At 36.1% G+C, this 20,690-nt stretch overlaps 1 protein-coding gene across 2 annotated transcripts in view; it reads left to right on the forward strand.

Moving 5' to 3' along the window:
- The window catches only part of ACSS3 (acyl-CoA synthetase short chain family member 3), a 157,245-nt gene extending 137,243 nt beyond the window's left edge, over positions 1–20,002 (forward strand). For both annotated transcript variants that reach the window (XM_011284138.4, XM_045062112.1), the window contains 5 exons: positions 218–299; positions 2,473–2,595; positions 16,052–16,151; positions 16,242–16,417; positions 17,789–20,002. In XM_011284138.4, coding sequence (XP_011282440.3) covers positions 218–299; positions 2,473–2,595; positions 16,052–16,151; positions 16,242–16,417; positions 17,789–17,857 — 550 coding nt within the window. In that variant the 3' untranslated portion in view covers positions 17,858–20,002. The remainder of the gene's footprint in view (positions 1–217; positions 300–2,472; positions 2,596–16,051; positions 16,152–16,241; positions 16,418–17,788) is intronic.
- The last annotated feature ends 688 nt before the right edge of the window (positions 20,003–20,690 follow it).

The raw sequence follows: 20,690 nt of genomic DNA on the forward strand, positions 1-20,690 counted from the left end.
GCCCTTTGCAGAAACTACAGTCATCCCTCAATGATGCTGCTATGTCATGATCAAACTACTTCAGCCCTTATTAGACATGATCGATCCAGCAGATTTAGGGGTTGTATTCGATGTGGGATTTGACTTGCAATTATCCATCACACTAGAAAACTATTCGAATCAATCTTTCTTTATTACCATTTTGATCATAATTCTAACTGCTCTGTTTTTATATAAGGTTGCCATTACCACCTGGGGCTTTTTCAGGACTCTGGAAGAACCAGGAAGCATTCAAGCATTTATACTTTGAAAAATTTCCTGTAAGAACTTTATTATACTTTAAACAACAACAACAACAACAACCTTCCAAAGTACTTCTTTATAGTTCTTGCCTATTAAATTGAGCAGCTTTGTTCTGGAATCATAGATAATACTACAACTCTTAAAGTTTATCTGGACCAAGTTCTAGATCTCAGAAATAAGAGTGTCCAAAGTAGAATTATCTAAATGAGTCATTTTTATATTTATTTTTCTCAGTCTGTGGACATAGAAAATTTTCAGTTTCTCAGCACATTTTCCTGAAATTTAGCAGCCCTCATTATCAGGAAAGTTTCTGTCAAGTTAAAAACTTTGGGGCCATCTATTCTTTCCTACGTTGGATCCCTCTGCAGAATGAAAGCACGGGATGAGAATTGTACACTGTCACTAGGCCCCCTTCACCCCCTAAGCTGGTTATGTGAGCAAAGTTCATTCAGATGGCCCACAAGTTGTATTTTTCTATCCCTTGCCTATTTTTGACATTTTGTTCCTGAATGTTCTCTCTTAGCTTTTTATTTTAAACTCTCATTTTTAAAATAGGGACACATGCTAGAGACGGTGTTCTCCCAGCACAACCTCCAGTACCCTGGATAACAAAAAGTGTTCTCCTACTTTCTGTTTTGTCATTTTTTACCTGTTTCTCCATATCACCGTGATGTGTTTTGTGTTTATAACAGCACTTTACTGATAATCCACATCAGGTCCCACCATCATACTGCTGCTGTCCTTTCACCTCTGTTTCTTTCCCTGAGACATCCTTGGTTCTCCTCATTATGCATTAGATGAAAAAAAAAATAAATAAATGGTCATAATTTCATAAAAAAAACGAAGTCTCAGTATTTAGCATTTTATCTTTATTATTTGGGAGTGAAAGACAGGTAACCTCATCAGCCAGACAAATGACAAGATTTAAAATAGCTTCCTTTAGAAGGAGATCATGGAGTTAAATGACCTCAGTAGCTAAGATTAAACATGCCCCAAAGGACTGTGGCAGGGAAGATTTGTCAGTAGGGTTGACTCCTGTCAGCCCAATCTATCTGCTTGATGGGCCATTGTGAAGTCATCAGAGTTCTGATGTGATTAATTACACCCGACAATGGCAGATCAGATGTGAGTGTGGTTTTAACATGATCACCTTTAACACTGAAAGCTCTTTCAAAGTCTCAGTTTATGGTTAAACTGTATGGAGTGACTCTACACTCGCCTTGTTACCCTGACCTCATACTTCTCATTAAAGGGCTTGGCCACAGTACAACAAGGTTGAGTAACTTGCCTGTCATTTAGAAGTGATGGAGCTGAAAATTGAACATAAAATCTGATTCCAGAGTCCATTCTCTTTAACTGTAGTCTAGGTTTTCTCTCCAACAGAAATCGCAATAAGAGCTGACAATTACAGAGGGCTTATGATGTGCCAGAGTCGCCCTCTAGGTATAAACCATCTCATTTATGCTTCATGGAAGCCTTACAGGGTATAGTTCACTACCCTGTTTAACAGATGAGCGTCCTGAATCTCAGAAAGATTAGGAAACCAAATAGTGACTCATCTGGATTGTTCCTAAAGTCTGTGCTCATTATGCAAGAATCAAGATGACTGAAAAGCATTAGAAGAAATATTTCTTTCTACTTCTTATTCCTCTTTATTCATCATTCTATTGTGATTTTCTGGGTCAGTGAAGATGTGCTGCTACTTTGAGTTGATTAAAAATTATACTTCATCCTTATTATATTTCACGGAAGCTTGAGTCCAATCCAAATTCATGTTAATAAACTTAGCGCTGTATTTTCTAATTATTCATAGAGAGCTTTAAAGCTTTTAAAAATTAATATAACTAATGAAGAAATCTATCAGAATTACTTTACAAAACCAAAGTATATTGGAAATATTGAACTATTCTTCATTAAAAAAATTGAGTTCATAAACTTTATAACTTATACTTCAGACACTTAACTTGACCATATATAAGAACACTTAAATTGATTCCTGGCTGTTAGAGGAGCAAAGAAGTTCTAGTAAGTTACCAAAATCAAAAGGAATTTAATTCCATAGTCTAGGTATGAAAAAAGTCAAATGCATGGAGTAAATCCATTTTTATCACATTTTATATATACCAAGCTTAAATGATTGTCTTACCTAGCAATACATGCTAATTAGACATTATTGATTCTTATTTACAGGGATACTATGACACCATGGATGCTGGTTACATGGATGAAGAAGGCTATCTATATGTTATGTCTCGAGTTGATGACGTGATAAATGTTGCAGGTCACAGAATTTCTGCAGGTGCTATTGAAGAGGTATTGATGAATATTGGTTTACTATTCCAGGTAGTATTTAGAGACAGAGCTGAACTTAAGTTAATATTGAGGTTAAGTCACTGTACCTGGAAAATTACTGTATCCTCTGGAAGCAGAGGCTAGATTACTCTAGTATTTCTCTTCCCTTATTTCTTCTTGTGTAAATCTTCATATTCTCCAAACTCTCTGATCTCTGCCTGGGTGGTAGTGAGGAATTTTAAGGATATATATGTGTTATTTATAGAAAAGCCTATATATATATATGTATATATGTGTATATATATACACACACATACATATATATATATGTATACATATATATCCTTAAAATTCCTATATATATATATATATATACACATATATATTTATAGGCTATAGCCTATAAATATATATATTTAATTTTTTTAATGTTTATTTTTAAGAAAGACAGAGAGAGAGAGAGAGGGAGAGAGAGAGAGAGACAGAGCATGAACAGGGGAGGGGCAGAGAGAAAGGGAGATACAGAATCTGAAGCAGGCTCCAGGCTCTGAGCTGTCAGGACACAGCCCAATGCGGGACTCAAAGTCACGAACCATGATATCATGACCTGAGCTGAAGTCGGTCGCTTCACTGACTGAGCCACCCAGGCGCCCCACTAGAAGGAGAGCCTATATATTTTTGCTTCTTGATAGCCTCTACTTGTTTTTCTCTTGCTTGATAACCAGGTTGCATATAGCCTTTAAGTGGTATGAGATTTAGACATTTTATTCTAATCTTAAATCCTGAGAATTTTCTTCCAACGTAAACACATTGCCACAGAGTCCCCAGAAGATTTTTTTTTAATGTTTTTGGTTTTTGATTTTTCCATTTACATAGAGTAAAATCCACTTTATTGTTGTATAATACCATGAATTTCTATACTTGTTTGATTCTTGGAACCATCACCACAGACAGGATACAGAAAAAATGTCAACACTGCCAAAGATGTCTGTCATAAAATTATCTTTGTATTCTAACCCTTCCCATTCCTAACCCTTGGTAACTACTGATTTTTCGTTTCTATGTTTTTGCTTCTCTAGAATGCCATATAAATGGAATAACACTGTATGTAACATTTTGAGACTGGGTTATTTCATTTAGGGAAATACATTTGAGATCCATCCACGTTTTGTGTATATCACTAACTTGTCCTTTTATATTGCTGTGTGGTATTCCGTGTGTGCATGTACTAACCAGTTTCTGCATCTATTCACTCATTAAAGGATATTTGGATTATTTCTAGTTAGGAAAAATTTTGAATAATTCTGTTATATACATTCATGTATAGGTTTTTGGGCAAAATTCATTTTCATTTTTCTAGGATAAATACCTATAGTGGTTTGATGGTTTATATGGTAAGTGTATGTTTAATCTTGTAAGAAACTGTCAAACTGTTTTTCTATAGTGTCTGTGCACTTTTACGTTCACACCAGCAGTGTTTGAGGGTTTCTATTTCTTCTTCATCAACACTTGGAGTTGTCATTATTCTTTATTTAAACCATTCTAGTAGATGTGAAATGGTATCTCATTGTGCTTTTAATTTGCTTTTCTCTAATGACTTACTGACATTGGGCATCTTTTGATATGCTTGTTTCTCATCCACATATCTTCTTTGGTAAAATACTTGTTGACATCATCTGCCCCCCCCCCCTCTTTTTTTTTTTTAATTAGGTTGTTTTCTTATTTTTCAGTTTTGAGAGTCCTTTATCTGATACATGATATGCAAATACTGTCTTCCAGTCTGTGGCTAGTCTTTTTATTCTCTTAACAGTGTTCTTAACAGAGCAGAAGTATTTTTTATATTGATGAAGTCAAGTTCACTAACTTTTCTTTGACAGATCGTGATTTTGGTGTTGTATCTTAGATTTCTTTCCTAACCTAAGGTCATAAATATTTCTCATTTGTTTTGACCTAAGAATTTTATAGTTTCATGTTTTACACTTAGTTTAGTATTTCACATTTTCTATCAGTTTACATTTACATTTTGAGTTTTCATGTCTGTGTGTGAATGGTGCAGGATGTAGTTGAGGATTATTACTTTTTTTTTTTAATATGGATGTCACTGTTCCAAGTATCAGTTCTTGCAAAGACTCCCTTTCTCCTTTAAATTTCCTTTACACCTTTGTCCAAATCAGCTGACAGTGTTTGAATGGATCTATTCTTAGAGCATGTCTTCTCTTTCATTTTTCTTTGTGTTTATCTCTTTACCAATAATATTCTGTCTTGACACTGTAGCTTTTATGGAATGCCTTCCAGTTGAATGGTGTCCACATTTGTTCTTCTTTTTCAAAGTTGTTTTGGATGTTCCAGTTCCCCTACTTTTCCATGTATATTTTAGAACAAGCTTTTGATTGGGTCTTAATCTATAGATTCTTTTGAGAAAAATTGATATCTGACCTATACTGAATCTTCCAATCCATGAATTTTATACATGTCTCCATGCCTTTAGGTCTCTTTTGATAGGTTTCGTCAATATTTTATACTTTTTAGTATACAGATTCTGAGCATATTTTGTTAGCTTTATACCTAAGTATTTAATGTTTAAGGTATTGCAAATAGAATCTTTTTTAAAATTTTGGTTTCTAAATTTTCACTGCTAGTGGATAGAAATACTATTGACTTCTTTGAGCTGGTATTTTTTATAGATTTCTTGAGATTTCCTATATAGATAATCCATCATGTTGTCTGTGAGTAGGGATAGTTTTATTGCTGTCTTTTTAGTCTGAATGCCTTTTATTCATTTTTTCTTGCCTTCTTGAGCTGGCTAAAACTTCCAGTATGATATTGACTAAGAGTTGTGAGAATAGACACCCTTGCCTTGTTTTTATCTTAGGGTAAAAAAATTCAATACCTTACCATTATGAATGTTTCCTGGAGCGCTGTGTGGCTCAGTCTATTAAATGTCCTCTTGATTTTGGCTCAGGTCATGATCTCATGGTTTGTGAGTTTGAGCCCTGCATGGGGCTCTGCACTGACAGCATGAAGCCTGCTTGGAATTCTCTCTCTCTCTCCATATATCTCTGCTCCTTTCCCACTTGTGTCTCTCTCTCTGTCTCTCTCTCTCTCTCTCTCTGTCTCTCTCCACCCCCCTCAAAATAAATAAAATAAACATTAAAAAAAAATGTTTCCTGTCAGTGTTTCTGGAGATAAACTTTATCAAATTAAGATGTTCATTCTATTCCTAATTTGATCAGTTAAAAAAAATGTTTTTAATGTTTATTTATTTTTGAGAGATAGAGACAGAGTGTGAGCAGGGGAGGGTCAGAGAGAGGGAGATACAGAATCAGAAGCAGGCTCCAGAGCTGTCAGCACAGAGCCCAATGCAGGGCTCAAACTCATGAACTGTGAGATCATGGCCTGAGCCGAAGTTGGACGCTTAACTGACTCGGCCATCCAGGTGCCCCTGTAATTTGATGAGATTTTTCAAAAATCTTGAGTGAATGCCAAATTTTGCCAAGTGCCTTTTCTGCTTCTATTGATATGGTCATGTGGCTTTTCTTTTTAAGCCTTTTAATATGTGAGTTACATTAATTAATTTTCAAATGTTCAGTCTTGCATTACTAGATAAACCTTACTTGTTTGCAATGTTTTTATATATTGATTTTTTACAAACATCTATAGTAATTCTCTTTGTTCTGAAGTTGGTCATCTGTGGTAATCACATAGCCACTCCATCTTTTGTGTTTCAATTCTGTCTTTTGCCATCCTTTCATTTGTATCATTATGGATCATTATGGATCCATATAAATCCATCATCTGGATCATTATGCTTTCTATGGACTTATAGATAGCATATAGTTGGATTTTCCTTTTGTTTTTATCCAATCTGAAAATCTCTATCTTTTAACTGGTGGTGTTTTTGGACCACTTACATTTAAACTAATTATTCATATGTTTATATTTATGCCTATCAGTTTATTGGTTTTTCTTTTTGCCTTTTCTTCATTCCCCTCATTTGCCTTTTTTCCCTTCTTTTAAGTCATTTCTCTTTTTTTCTTTCTTTCTTTCTTTTTTTTTTTTTTTGAGAGCTTTTGTTTCTTTACTGAGAACTTCTGTTTCCATTCATTCCAGGAAGGTTTGCCCATACTTCTTGGGCCATGGCTATTTCTGGGTTTTTAATATTCATCTTTGTCAATTTTATCCTGAATGTGCAAATGGGGTGTTATAGGTCAAAGACAGATTTCTTGGTAGTAAGTGTGTCATTGCCCTCTTACCTGAGGTCTTAGTCCTAGTCCTACATAAGCACCAGACACTTCTAGGTGACAGAAAAGGGAGATAATTTTTCTCTGCTTCTAAAGGGGAATGGAGCAGCTTCTTCACTCCTCCTCAGAAGGTCTCCTAAACTGAAGGGCCTGCATCCAGACTCCACTCTTTGATATGTAAATAAAATCTCTCCAGGAGCCGGACAGCCCTGTGAATCTCAACTCTTACAACCTAGAAATGTTTCCAAGATCTGAGGCCTCATCTTTTTTGACATGTCAATACCTAGGAAGCTAGTGAGCCAGTCTCCCTAGCACTTTGTAAGTTGAACCTAGGGAGCTAGTCTAGACTTTAATAATTTTGCCCTCCCAGATAAATTAGAAAAAAGTCTTATTATCCTGTCAGATCAGAGCAATTAACTCGACAAATAGCTATAGATCAAATTCTCATGGTATTTGAAGATTCTCAACAGGCTAGGGCTTTTTATAGGAACAATGAGGAATCCAGGAAAGTTTTATCCCCCTGCTGCCATTATAATAGCTGCATTAAAATCTTTGTCTGATAAATCTAATATTTGGGTCATCTTGGAGTTGGCATCTATTGACTGATGGTCTTTTTTCTTGAGATGTTTAGGTTTTCCCGATTTCTTTTATGTCCAGTAACTTTAGATTTTATCCTAGATATTTTGAATATGACATTATGAGATTTTGGATCCTGTTTAAATCATCTGGATTTGCGTTCTTGTAATTATTTATTTTAGTTAAAATCAGATCATGCCCACTTTCTATGGGCTGTGGTTCTAATGTCAATTTAATTTTCAAAGACTCCAAAGTGCTATTTGATCCACCTCACTTGTGTCTCTCCCGGAGGCCAATCTGAAACTCGAGTTAAGTGCTCAAAATCCTCACTGTGCTGATTCTGGTTGGATTCATGCCTGCACAAATCTGGGGTGGGCTCAGGACTACTTTAAATACGAAGATTGAAAGTATGCCTTTCTCCAACTCCTTCCTCTCCATAATTTAGTTTGTACTTTCTGATTTCCAAGGCTCCTCATTGCCGCTCTTCTGGGTAAAAAGTCAGGGCTTTACCCTCCCTATGTTCTTACCAGGGTTCAATACTGCATGTTCTACTTACACAGCGTGCCTGGGCGGAGGATGGGACTCTGTCTCATTGACAGCACTCTGTGTAGAGCAGGGCAAGTTAACAGGGACTGCCTGGCTGCTATTGTGGGAGGAGGGGGCAGGGGACAAATGACATTGAATCTTTCTAGACTCCCTTAGATTGGGTGCTTTTTTTTTGGGGGGGGTCTCCCAAGGCGCCATCCCACAGGATGCACACCAGTAGTGGAGGAAGGAAAGGACACAGCTCTTTGCTGGCCTTCACTTGGAGTAGGGTGTGGAAAGTCAACAAGGTTGCTACAGCTCGGTAGGAAGGAAGAGGGGCAGTGCTTCCTTGTTGGTGTTCACCTAGAGGAGAGAGGTAGCATGAAAAGGATTGTTTCCCAGATCCTCTGCTCCTTTCCCTAGACCTCTGTAAAGGCAGATGTTTTGGGGGCTCTTTCTGTCTGCACTTATTGGCAGTTCCATGTCTTGTGCTACTCCAGCATCCAGGCCGGAATATGCAGGAGGCAAACAAACAAACCATAATGACAACAAAAACCAAATCCTACAAAGAAACAAACAAAAAAGAGGGGATTCACCATCAGGTTGTGTCTCAAGTTTATAATTCTAATAGTGTCATCTGATCTGGTTTTTTCAGCCCAGAGTTTTTCATTGCAATTAGTGAAAGCGGTAAGGTGGAGTGTATTTATTCCATCTTTATCAGAACCAAATCCAGAATCATTTTTAAATGGAATAGAGCAAACTATAGTTTAAATGAAAGAAAATATTTAAAGTAGTAGGAGTAGTAATCCAGTGGGATCAGAGCATGCAGAATCAAAGTTTACTTCTCTTTCCTATAATTAAAAGATGGTCACCTTCTTTAATTTTTTTTAACATTTATTTATTATTTTTTAGAGACAGAGACAGAGTAGGAGCAGGGCAGGGTCAGAGAGAGACACAGAATCTGAAGCAGGCTCCAGGCTCTGAGCTATCAGCACAGAGCCCGAGACAGGGCTCAAACTCAAGAACCGTGAGATCATGACCTGAGCTGAAGTCGGTCGCTTAACTGACTGAGCCAGCCAGGCGCCCCACTGGTCACCTTCTTTAAAAATCATACTTACTTTCAGCTAAAACAAAACATATGAACACTTCTTGTCATGTTGGCGTGTGTGTGTGTGTGTGTGTGTGTGTGTGACAGTTTGATATTATTTGAGTAAAAAGAATTCTATATAATATTTTGGGATATGTGGCTTTGTGCTCTATTATAATATTATCTTGTTTTTAACCTACTCTGAATTTTGTGATAACCTGAAATTGAAATTTATGCTTCATGGATTTTGGTGTGTTGGCAAAAGGTTGTTCTGGTTGCACGAACTTTTAATTTCTTGCCTGTAGGAGATTACCTCCAATACTCACCTGTATTTCTGGCAGACTCAGCTAATCAAAATTTGGACATTACATATGCACAGCTTTTATTATCAAAGTTCTTGGTTCTCTCTTTTATTTTTAGAATAAAAAGGGAAGTATCAATCTATTTAAATATATGTTTCTACTGACATCCTCACTGTATGTAATCAGGGAATGAGGCAGGCAGAAGATAGTTAAAATGACAAAATTGGAAAAAAAGAAAAAAAGCATGCTGGAATCAATGCTTCCCAACAAGAATTTTGTCACTAGATCTTGGAGTAATTACAGCACATAATAGGACACCTGCCAGCCTTCAAGCCTTCTTGAAGTCAATGTCTCCCTTTGTATAAATTAAATGATTAACTCTATTGTATACTTATGTCTAATAAGGAAGTTAGTAACTCAATTCATATCAGGTTTGTTTCTTTATGATGACATCCTTTAAAGAGTTGGGAACTAACATTTTTTACTGGCTTTTTCCCACATCCTATAAAAATTGCTTAACATATTGATAATTAATATGTATGTGAAATGTTTTTATTGATGACATAACCAACTTTTATTAAAGTGTCCAAACCTTACTTTACATGTAGATGCTTTCCAGGATTCCCATTAGGATTCTCAGTTGTCAATTCTGAATGCTGAATTCTATTTTGAGTTTTTGAAATAGGATTTGAGGGTCTCAGTGCATGGGAGTGTCATCTGTAATAATTAAAAATAGACTGAATATTGCTTTTATATATAGTAAAAATCTGTGCCTTCCCAGTTTCTTAAAGTAAAATATGACAAGTGCATTACATAAGACTAATCAAACAAATTCTATTAAAGTTACTACATCAAAAACATTTTAGGAAACTATATGTTCTTTTCTGTTCATCATAAGAAAACAAGAATTCTAGAATAGCTTTTATAAATTTAAGAGGATCTTATCCTTGCAGATCTCAACACCTGTTAGGGCCTTCTGTAACTATTAAAGAACAATTGTATCTATTTGAAAAATTAATCTCTGAAAGTCTGACATCTAGCTAGACACTTGGAATATCCTGGTGGAAGTTCAAGGTGTTCTTAAGAAAATTGGGTCTGAAATCTGCTAGTTCAGGTCTTATGAGCCAAAATTACCAGGAGCCAATGCGGTCCTTCTTGCTTGGTGCTCTTTCGCTGCTGTGGGCAGGCTATCGTGCATAGACACCTCCAGGGAACAAATTAGGCTCTCTGATTTCATTCATTCACTTGTAGTTTAAAATAATCCCACTGGTATTGTTGGGAACTTGGAAATCTGGCATTAAAATACTGCACTTAAAGCCTAGGGCAGTGTTCGTTGCAATTTGCCCTTTGGAAGTTTATTCTAACCATAGTTTCACTGTTTGTTTTCCAAGTTGGCTATTTTGTTTGCTATTTTTAGGAGTGATTTCTTCAGGATCGAATATATTTCCATAAAGTGTATATTCAACAAAGATGCCATATAATTTCTGTTCTACTCAGCATTAAATGATTACTGGATTTAAATAGTTGTCAAATTGCTGAATATTTTCCTGAGTATGAATATGAATACTGATAATACTGTAGAATCTGACTCCAACATCAGAGGGAATGAAAAAGCATTCTTCTTTTCCCTACTGCAGATACAATCTCCCACCAAAACTGGCTCCTTGCATTTTATGAAAGTGCTTGATTTAAACTAATACTTCTAAGATTAAACTACTTAAAAACATAATTAATAGATCTGTATAATTCAGCTCACTAAAGCCACAAAACCTTCCAAATCCATTAAAATTTACCCAGAAATGACAGTACCCCAAAAACAACAAATGACAAGCATTTACAAGGACTATTACCCTAACATTTATACAGATATTCCTCAATTTGAGAAGACGTTATGTCTTGATAAACTTACTGTAAATTGAAAAGATCATAAGTTGAAAATGCATTTAATAGACTTAACCTGCCAAACATCATAACTTAGCCTACCTTACCTTAAACATGCTCAGAACACTAACATCAGCCTACAGTTGGGCAAAATCATCTTATGTAAATACTTTATAACAAAGTGTTGAATAGCTCGTGTAATTTATTGGCTATGGTACTGAAAATGAAAAAGAGAATGGTGGTATGGGTAGAGAGTGGTTGTAAGTGTAACAGTTGTTTACCCTGTGATCACTTGGCTGTCTGGGCGCCGAGGCTTCCCCCACTGCCCAGTGTCTCAAGAAAGGATTGTACCACATATCCTAGCCTAGGAAAAGACCACAATTCAAAATTTGAAGCATAGTTTCTACTGAACTCATATTGCTTTCAGACCACCCTAAAGACGAAAAGACGTAAATTGGAACCATTGCACACTTTTGGTTGAAACAATTACCTTTTAAGTTGTGTTAGTTTTTTAGTTCTTAAATGCCAGTTAATCACAGAGGCTTATGGATTTTATGTGGAGAAAATATATGAAAATGGCTCTGGATATTTTTAGCCCCCCAAGACATTTGTTTGGTTTCTGTCCCTTAAATGTTGCCAAGACATAATTTGATGCTTTCCTTTTTAATGATTCAGTTGTTGCAATCATTATTTAGCATGTAAATATTATTTATGGAGCCAACATAGAAAGCCATCCCCCCCTTCCTTTATGGCATCTTTTCAATACTGATGGATTAATGTAATATTTTATCCAGTATAATAATGAATCTTGTTTATAGATGACATAAAATTCTGGTAAATGATTATGTTTTTCACAGATTTTTAAGAGCTTGTCTACAAACTAGGAAAAATGTGAAACTCTGATACTGTAGAAAACTGTGTTATATATTCTGATTTTAAAGTACTCTGCCCATATGGAAAACCAGTCAGAATTTTCCCATCCACATCTTTTAAAAAATTTTTTTTAAATGTTTATTTATTTTTGAGAGAGAGAGAGAGAGAGAGAGAGAGAGAGAGAGAGAGAGAGAGAGAGAAAGTGAGCAGGGGAGGGGCAGAGAGAAGCAGGCTCCAGGCTCAGAGTTGTCAGCACAGAGCCCGACATGGGGCTCGAACTCACGAGCCGTGAGATCATGACCTGAGCTGAAGTTGGATGCTTAACCAACAGAGCCACCGAGGAACCCCCCCCCCCCATCCACTTCTAAACATACTAATACTGAGGGTAGAAACGTGGTGAAATTAAAACAATATGGTGAATGAATGGCAAACTAGAAGGTTTGATGTTTGATTTAGTTAAAATTACACTGGTTAGGTGACAAATACCTGGATGATCAAATTTTTTTTAATAGTAATTTGAGCAGATACATTGGCATTTAAAAAACTAAGGTAGAGAGGCTTATGGCACCAATGAACACTTTAACAATTTCTTCTTTGACAATCAAAACTCTGGTTAGCCAGAAAAAAGTTTCTCTCCACCCATGAAGGGAATCCTAAGCCAGAAGTATAGGATCGGGCCCACCAAAACGACATCCTATCTGCCATCGACAAAATATTGTCTCCACAGACTGAGTATACTAACTCCCAGTATAGATCTCTGGCAATGAAATTTGTCTCTAGCATCTGCACCTAACACATAAATAAGATCTTAACAAATGGGAAGCCGTTGGAAGCATTTTGAGAGTTCCAACTGAAGCACTGGGAGAAAATGGTGTTGTGTGGTCTATATAGTACATGTTTTGCAGGAGCTTTTTAGTCAGACCCAACTAATGGAAGATGCAGTACACAGCTCTATCTCAGCAGTGAAGTGAATAAAATATGTACCACAGAAAATAATTTATTGAACACATCCTATCATCAGCACTGGAAGAGTCAAACACTATGTGGCTGGCAACTCTTATAACTCAGTCCTTCAAAGTGGATGGTAACAACAGGATATGGGAGAAATGTTGATTTCTGTGCTTAATCAGGGGCAGTGTGAGGTAGTGCACCGGCTTTGCACCCAACATTCTAGTTGTTCGCTGAGTCTTCCAGGACTCATTTTCAACTTGGTGTAATTAAAAGAAAAAAAAAGATTTTCCTGGAAACTTTGGGACTGGAAAGCATCATGTCCCAGATTCTGCTGTGTTTTTCCTGTCTCTCTGGTTGTGCCTTTTTCGTCTTGTTTGTCAGCTTCTCCTTTTTCATGTAGCCATTAAATGTCAGAGTTCCTTAAGGCTTTCGTCTTCTTATTGCTTTCTCCCTAATTTATTTTTTATTTTTTTAACATTTATTTTTGAGAGACAGAGAGAGAGACAGAACATGAGCAGGGGAAGGGCAGTGAGAGAGGGAGACACAGAAGCCAAAGAAGGCTCCAGGCTCTGAGCTGTCAGCACAGAGCCTGATGTGGGGCTCGAACCCACAAACCGTGAGATCATGACCTGAGCTGAAGTTAGATACTTAACCAACTGAGCCATCCAGGTGCCCCAATCTCCCTAAATAATCTAATCTTTATCTGTAGCTTTTGTTACCATTTATGCATTAATGACATTTACATGTGCATCTCCAGATTAAGACTCCCATCAGACTCAACTGCTTTGACTTAGATATCTCAAAGATGCCTCAGTGGAACATCTCCAACACTTAATACATGATCATTCCTTCCAAGCTTAGCCTTCACTAGCATTTTCTGGCTTAGAAAATGGCACCACTATCCAAACATCTGTTCAAGCCAAAGAACATAGAATCATCCATAACTTCTCTACCTTCTTCTTGCTCCATATCCAATTTATCATAAAAATATGTTCATTTTATCTTTAAAGAAACTCTAGAATCCCATTACCCATTGTCATAGCCTTAGTCTACTTGTAGCCTCATGGGTGATTTGAATAAATTGTAATACTCACCCTTAACGATCCTCTATTTGTTCTCCACAGTGAACCCAAAGTAAGTTTGTGTTTCACAATACAATCTGAAGCGAAAGAAGCCAATCTGAAAAGACTACATACTATATGATTCCAGTGTTCTGGAAAAGGAATTTGGAGACACTGAAAAGATCAGTGTTTGCCAAGGGCTAGCAGGAAGTAAGGATGAATAAGCAGAACACAGGAGATATTTTAAGGCAGTGAAACTATTCTGTAAAATGCAATATAATGGTGCACACATTTCATAAGATCCATAGAATAAACAACATGAAGAGTGAACACTAATGTAAACTGTCGACGAGGGCGAGAATGACGTGTTGATGTTGGTTCGTCAATTCTAACAAATACACCACTCTAGTGAGGGATTTTGAGAGTGAGGGAGGCTGCACATATATGGGGGTGGGAGAGATATGACCACTCTGTGCTTTCCATTCCATTTTGCTATGAATCTAAAACTACTCCAAAAAATAAGGTCTGTTAAAAAAATCCACGAAGATCTTGTATCTCCTCCTCAACTCTTGAAATTGCTTCATCGCCTTTCCAACTCTACTAAATCAGAAGTCCTTAGCACAGTCCCTTTCTACCTGTTCAGCTTCCTTTCCTCTTGCGCCTCTCTCAGCCTTGCTGCTTTCCTACCACATTAGTTTCTTTCAGGTTCAAATACTTTGTGTGAAGTCTCTCCTCAGGGATTTGTCCCACCCTTTCTCCTTGCCTAATCAGTGTCTACTCATCCTTGACACCTGAGCTCATTGTCATTTCCTGAAGGCTTCTCTGAGACCCCTGTCCTTCTGCTTTTGCTCTGTATTTCACATAAAAACCTAAGTTATTTTGGAGGCTTTTGCTATAGCTTTCCTATAAAAACCCGGTTACTTCCCCAGAGCCCTTACCACTTTTATATTTAGACATTCACAATAACAAATATTAGTGATTGTTTATTAAGATTGTTCTCATCTATTAGACTGTAAGCACCTATTTTTGCTCAGCATTGAGCCTGGTGCAGTGGTTGGAACATAGAAGGATTTGGTAAATATTTGTTGAAAGAATAAAGAATAAGAAGTGTCAAATGGGCTGTTGGTATATTGCCCACTGTTTTCTCTAGCTATTAGAGATTTGCAGTCACTGAAATACCTATTACTCTCTCAGAAGAGGACATTTTGAACAATCATTTTTAAAAGTACCGTCACAGCAGAAATGTTTTTTTAACCTTAAGCTTCTGTATTTCATGTGGTTACTCTGTGGTTTCTTGTGATTCTAGATTGATAGCTGCTTTGTTCTTTAAGATATTTAGAGCTTAGAGTAAGCAGTATGAAAATGGCTCCCTGACAGGGGTGATTATCTGAAGTCAGGGCTTCATGCTATCTCCAGCCTTTTCTTTGAAGTTGGAAAATCCTCTCTGGATGGGTGGTCATTCAAGAAAAGAGATGCTCTGTTCATTGCTTAGTAACAGATACAGAAATAAAATCCCTGTTTAGTCATGGGGCTGCCTTGGATTTCTCTGGAAAGTGCACTTATGGTAGCCAGCACTAACGGTAAATCACCATGAGGCCCTTTTATTTCGGATGCACACTGCAGTGTGTTCTCACTGCATACCTGCCCTGACTTCATTAATAAACAAGTGAGGTGAAGAAACAATTCTCCTACTTTCCAGGTAAGCTAAGCAATTTGTCTTAATCACTGTTAGCCTTTTGTGAGTGACTACCATGGGGGTCCTAATCATTCATTCACCCTGGTTATAATGATACGAATTGTGAATTAGTAGTAACTTTCACGCAGGCAGCTATAGGGTTTGAGTTCTCTGACGTGTACTTTTTTTTTCCGATTGAAATACGTATGTCCGTATCTCTCTCTTTATATATTCTTATATACACACACACACACACACACACACACACACACAGATTTTCTAAATGAATGCTTTCCTTATTACAGTCGGTCCTCTCCCATGGCATGGTAGCTGACTGTGCTGTTGTTGGTAAGGAAGATCCTTTGAAAGGTCATGTCCCCTTAGCACTCTGCGTGTTGAGAAAAGGTGAGAGATCTTTGTTCTCCCAGAGTGTTTGGACCCTGAATGATTAACCCTAGTTAATTCAGTGCTTATCCACCTGAACTTTCTCCCTAGATATTAATACAACAGAGGAACAAGTTTTGGAAGAAATTGTGAACCATGTTAGACAGAGCATTGGCCCTGTGGCTGCTTTTCGAAATGCAGTGTTTGTGAAACAGTTACCCAAAACGAGGTCTGGAAAAATTCCCCGGTCAGCTCTGTCTGCCCTGGTCAACGGCAAGCCGTATAAGGTAAATTATCCAAAATGTTCAACGCCAGGTTCTGAAATGTTTTTACATTTTTTTTTTTTTTAATGTTAAGGGGGAAACTGCATAACCACTCTCTAGGAATGAGGGTTGTGGAAACACGTATTAATTAAAACCATATGCTTTGAGATTATAGGAACCAGTGTGTGAAAATACTTTTACTATCAGTATGTCAGTTAAATGCAAACAACTAGTGGAAATGCAGTCTTAATGAATTAAAGACACATCTTCCTTCATTGTAGTCATTAATGGCTATTACTGAATGAGAAAGCAAACAATTGAGACTGGTTATGCATGCTGGTTATATACATGCTGTATATGTGCAGATATATATGATATATATATGTGTATGTATCATATATATAATATATATGCTGGTTATATAGTTCTCATTCATATATACTCTATAGTTCTAATTGATATATATTCTAATTATTTCTATTTTGAGTGAAAATTATTTTGGAAAATGTTAGGCTAATTCAAGTGTATGTACTTAATCACCAATATCTACTAGAAGGTGATGCAACAGTAAATAGTTGTATGAGAAAATGCAAAAAAAAAAAAAAAAATTCAAAAGAGGCACAAAGAAAGACTCATTAGAGGGATTCTAGAGAAAGTACCACTTAGTGAGCATAAGGCAAGTTGACTTGCCCCAACTCCCCCACCCCCCAGGTAGGCTATGTGACACATTCCTCAGGCACTCCTGGCTGCCCAAGAACAAAGGAAAGGACATAAAACAAATGGCTAAACTGATAGAGTCTCCATCAGTTTACAAATATCTTAGTAATATTACAAGAAAAAGACCATTTTATCAATAACCTAATTTCTGTGAACTCCCTATCTTAATGATAATGCTTTGCTAGAGGGAAGAACAACCTTAGCTTGACAATAGGTAGGCTTCCAATAATCTGTAAATCCTCTTTAGCATGTGGAAATCCCTTTAAGAAACTTCCTCTTGACTTTACCTCCCCCAACAGTATATAATAAAGTCACTCCTCACAACCCCAGTGCAGCTCTTTGTGCCCATGGGTCCTGTCCCCATGCTTTAATAAAATCACCTTTTTGACACCAAAGACTTCTTTGAGAATTCTTTCCTGGCCATTGGCTCCAGACCCTCACCAACACCCCAAAACCCCATCATTTAGGACCAATAGTTTTGCTAAATGAACAGTTTATTATTCTGGAAGACTACAAATTATATTTTAAAATATTAAAATCAGAGTTCCCTTGTTTTCAACATTTTTATATGCATATTATAAGATAATGGGAAATACAACATTGCATGTAATTGTTTAATTATGGAGAGATGGAAGGGGTTCAGGGACGAACATTCATCTCTCGTTTTTTTCTTTCCAGATAACACCTACAATTGAAGACCCCAGCATTTTTGGGCACATAGAAGAAGTGCTGAAGCAGGCATCATGACTTTCTTTTTTCCTATTTTGAGTCAATTTGAGTCAATTTTCTAACTGGAGTCAAATTTTTTGAATTCTTTCCCATAAATAAATACTTAAATAGAAATTACTCGCAACCTGAAATGTGAATTATAAAGCTTGGTCTAAAAAAAAAAAATAGTATTTGAAGACTAGAAGAAGACCTGTGCCTTCTGTTTAATTAGACGCAATTAGCATCTTTTTCAGTTGCCTGGAACATGGTTCATTGTAGATTGTCTATCACTTTAATTTAGGAAAAATATAGCTAATGTATGATTTTAAAAAGCTTACTCCCTCAAATATTTTAATCGAAAGTGACACATTAACATAGAGTACTTCCTGAAATGAGGAATCTGTAGCTTTGACCCAGAACCTAAAACTCAAGTTGAAGTCAGAAAATAATGGTAATTTTTCTTATAGAAATTCTGAATATTTTCTAACATTCTTGAGATGTCCCCATGCATGGTTATTAAAAAAAAATAAATAAATAAATAAAATGGGAGGCTTTAGGGAATCACCTAGACCGATGACTTTGAAATAGGAGCATCCATCTAGACCTACATTTCCTGAGGGAAGCTTAGATACCAGGATACAGCTCTGCCCTCGGGTCATTTTGACCTTGTCAAGGGAAATCACAAGCCTGACAGATCCTAGAGGTCATTTAATCCAGTCTGTTTGTCAGGGAGGTGAGAGCGCTTTGGAGTTCCTCCTGTCTCAGGTTCTTAGTTGACCGTACACTTAATGATTCCAGCTTCCTATAAAAACAAGGAAATGACACAAAAATGCAGTAAACTGACAAGGAAAACTCTTAAGGAAGAAATGTAAAAGTTTTTATATTATGCTAAAGACCAGGAGTTTTTAAGTAATCCCAAATCTAGATTTTTATGTGAAATCTCTAATTTTTTAATAATAACTCACTAAAAACACATTGTGACATTCAAACACATGTTTCCATTTAAACTTATCTAAAACTATTGAGAATTTAAGAAAAATTCCTGAAAATGAATCTTTGTTAATAAGTTTATGGTAATGTACCAATTAGCCAGAGTAGATAATTAAATATATGATTTACTTAGGATTCTACATGCTATCAGTTATTGAAGAATACATTTAAACTAAAAAAATATATATATACCATGCCCATTGAGTCTTTGATGGTGCTTAAAGTATTTCCCAATCTTTCAGTCCATCAGGAAAATTATTTTTTAAGAGCAGCTGTCCTAACATGATAGTCTGGGTATATGAAATATATGTGAGAGATAACAGAGAGCTTATTTACTGGTTTATTTCATAAAAATTGCTTACAACTTATATATAAAGACATTATGAAAATGATAGGTTTTTTTTTTTTTTTTTTGGACCATAAACTATAAATCAATGGCTTCTCAAAGTAAAGTCCTCTTTGCTTAAATTGGCTTCTTGATTGTTACACCTGAAAAATTTTTCAGCTAATTGTTCTCTTTAATTGTTTCGGTAGCCTGCACTAAACCAACTAGATAGACATTCAACTTATAATTTGAAGCTGTGAACTTCCTTAAAGTGTCCCTTCTGTTGGGTACATTTTACTCATTATCACAACTGTAATCTTAAGTAATATATTCTTGTTAAGAATATAACAATTATTTTTTCGTGTAACATCCCGTCAATTTGAAATGGCAAATTCTTTAGCTGAATGTGTACCATTGTTCATTTGTAAGGGATAAACAAAGGCAGATCCGAGAACTGTGTGAAGGGTGTATCTGTGGACCTCTTGCACATTTTTTCCTAGCCATCAATTCTGAAGGGACACATTAGCAAGCAGGCTCAAGTTATTTTCCAATAACTCGGTGCATGAGACTGGGGAGGAAGTACTGTTCCTGCATCTGGTCGAGGCAATTTATCTCCTCCGAAGAGTCAAAGGAAGTACTGTTACTTTCATGTGATTAAAAGTGGGGCAAGAAAGATACACTTGAGTTGTTGGACTGCCTAAAATTTGGTAGGAAAAAAAAGGAATTTTCTCTTACATACTTACCATAAAGCACTTTCAGTAGATAGTACCTAGAATATTCTGGATTAAATGTATCTTTAAAAATAACGATATAATGTTACTAAAAATACAATCATTGTCTTTTCTGAAATAAAGTCCTCATGACTTTTTCTTGGTATTGTCATAGGATATTTTACTGTAATACATTGGAAAAATTTAAATAAGATTTTCTTTCAAATCTATGCAAAAGTGTTTTCCAGTTATTTTGCTCCAGACAATACATTAAATATATAAAAGATCTGCTTTATATCTAAGGAGCACTTTTGTTTATATAAAATTGTATTTGAGAAGGCTCTCATCATTACAAATGTGAAAATTCATAAGTCTGATAACTGGTCAGAAGGAAAAATATTGAGATTCTGAGCTTAATCCAGTAAATGGATTTTAGATTCTGGCAGAAATTATACTATAAGTTGAAGATTTTATGTTTTGTTTTGTTTTGTTTTGAGGGAATAGCTAGATCTTTTTCTCTCTATACATTAGAATCTATTATAAACGATTAACATTTCTTACTGGATATTCTCTAAGTCATGTATTGAGAGTAGATACAGATCTAGTGTGTTGTTATAATATCATAGTTTCTGTATTATATTTCATTTCCCTAAGTCAAGATCCCAGTGATCAGATGAGCTGAGAAAGCTCCTTTGCATTGTTTCTGCTCAGGCAACATTTCCAGAAAATTTAAAAAATCACCTTCATACGCAAGTTCAGTGCTCCCTCTTGTGGCAGACTCACTTTTGAAGGTAAAAAATAGACTGAAAGTCACTAGAAGACCAATTTTCATTATAGTTTAAATATT

Source organism: Felis catus, chromosome B4 (genome assembly GCF_018350175.1).
Source record: "Felis catus isolate Fca126 chromosome B4, F.catus_Fca126_mat1.0, whole genome shotgun sequence".
Classification (NCBI taxonomy): Eukaryota; Metazoa; Chordata; class Mammalia; order Carnivora; family Felidae; genus Felis; species Felis catus.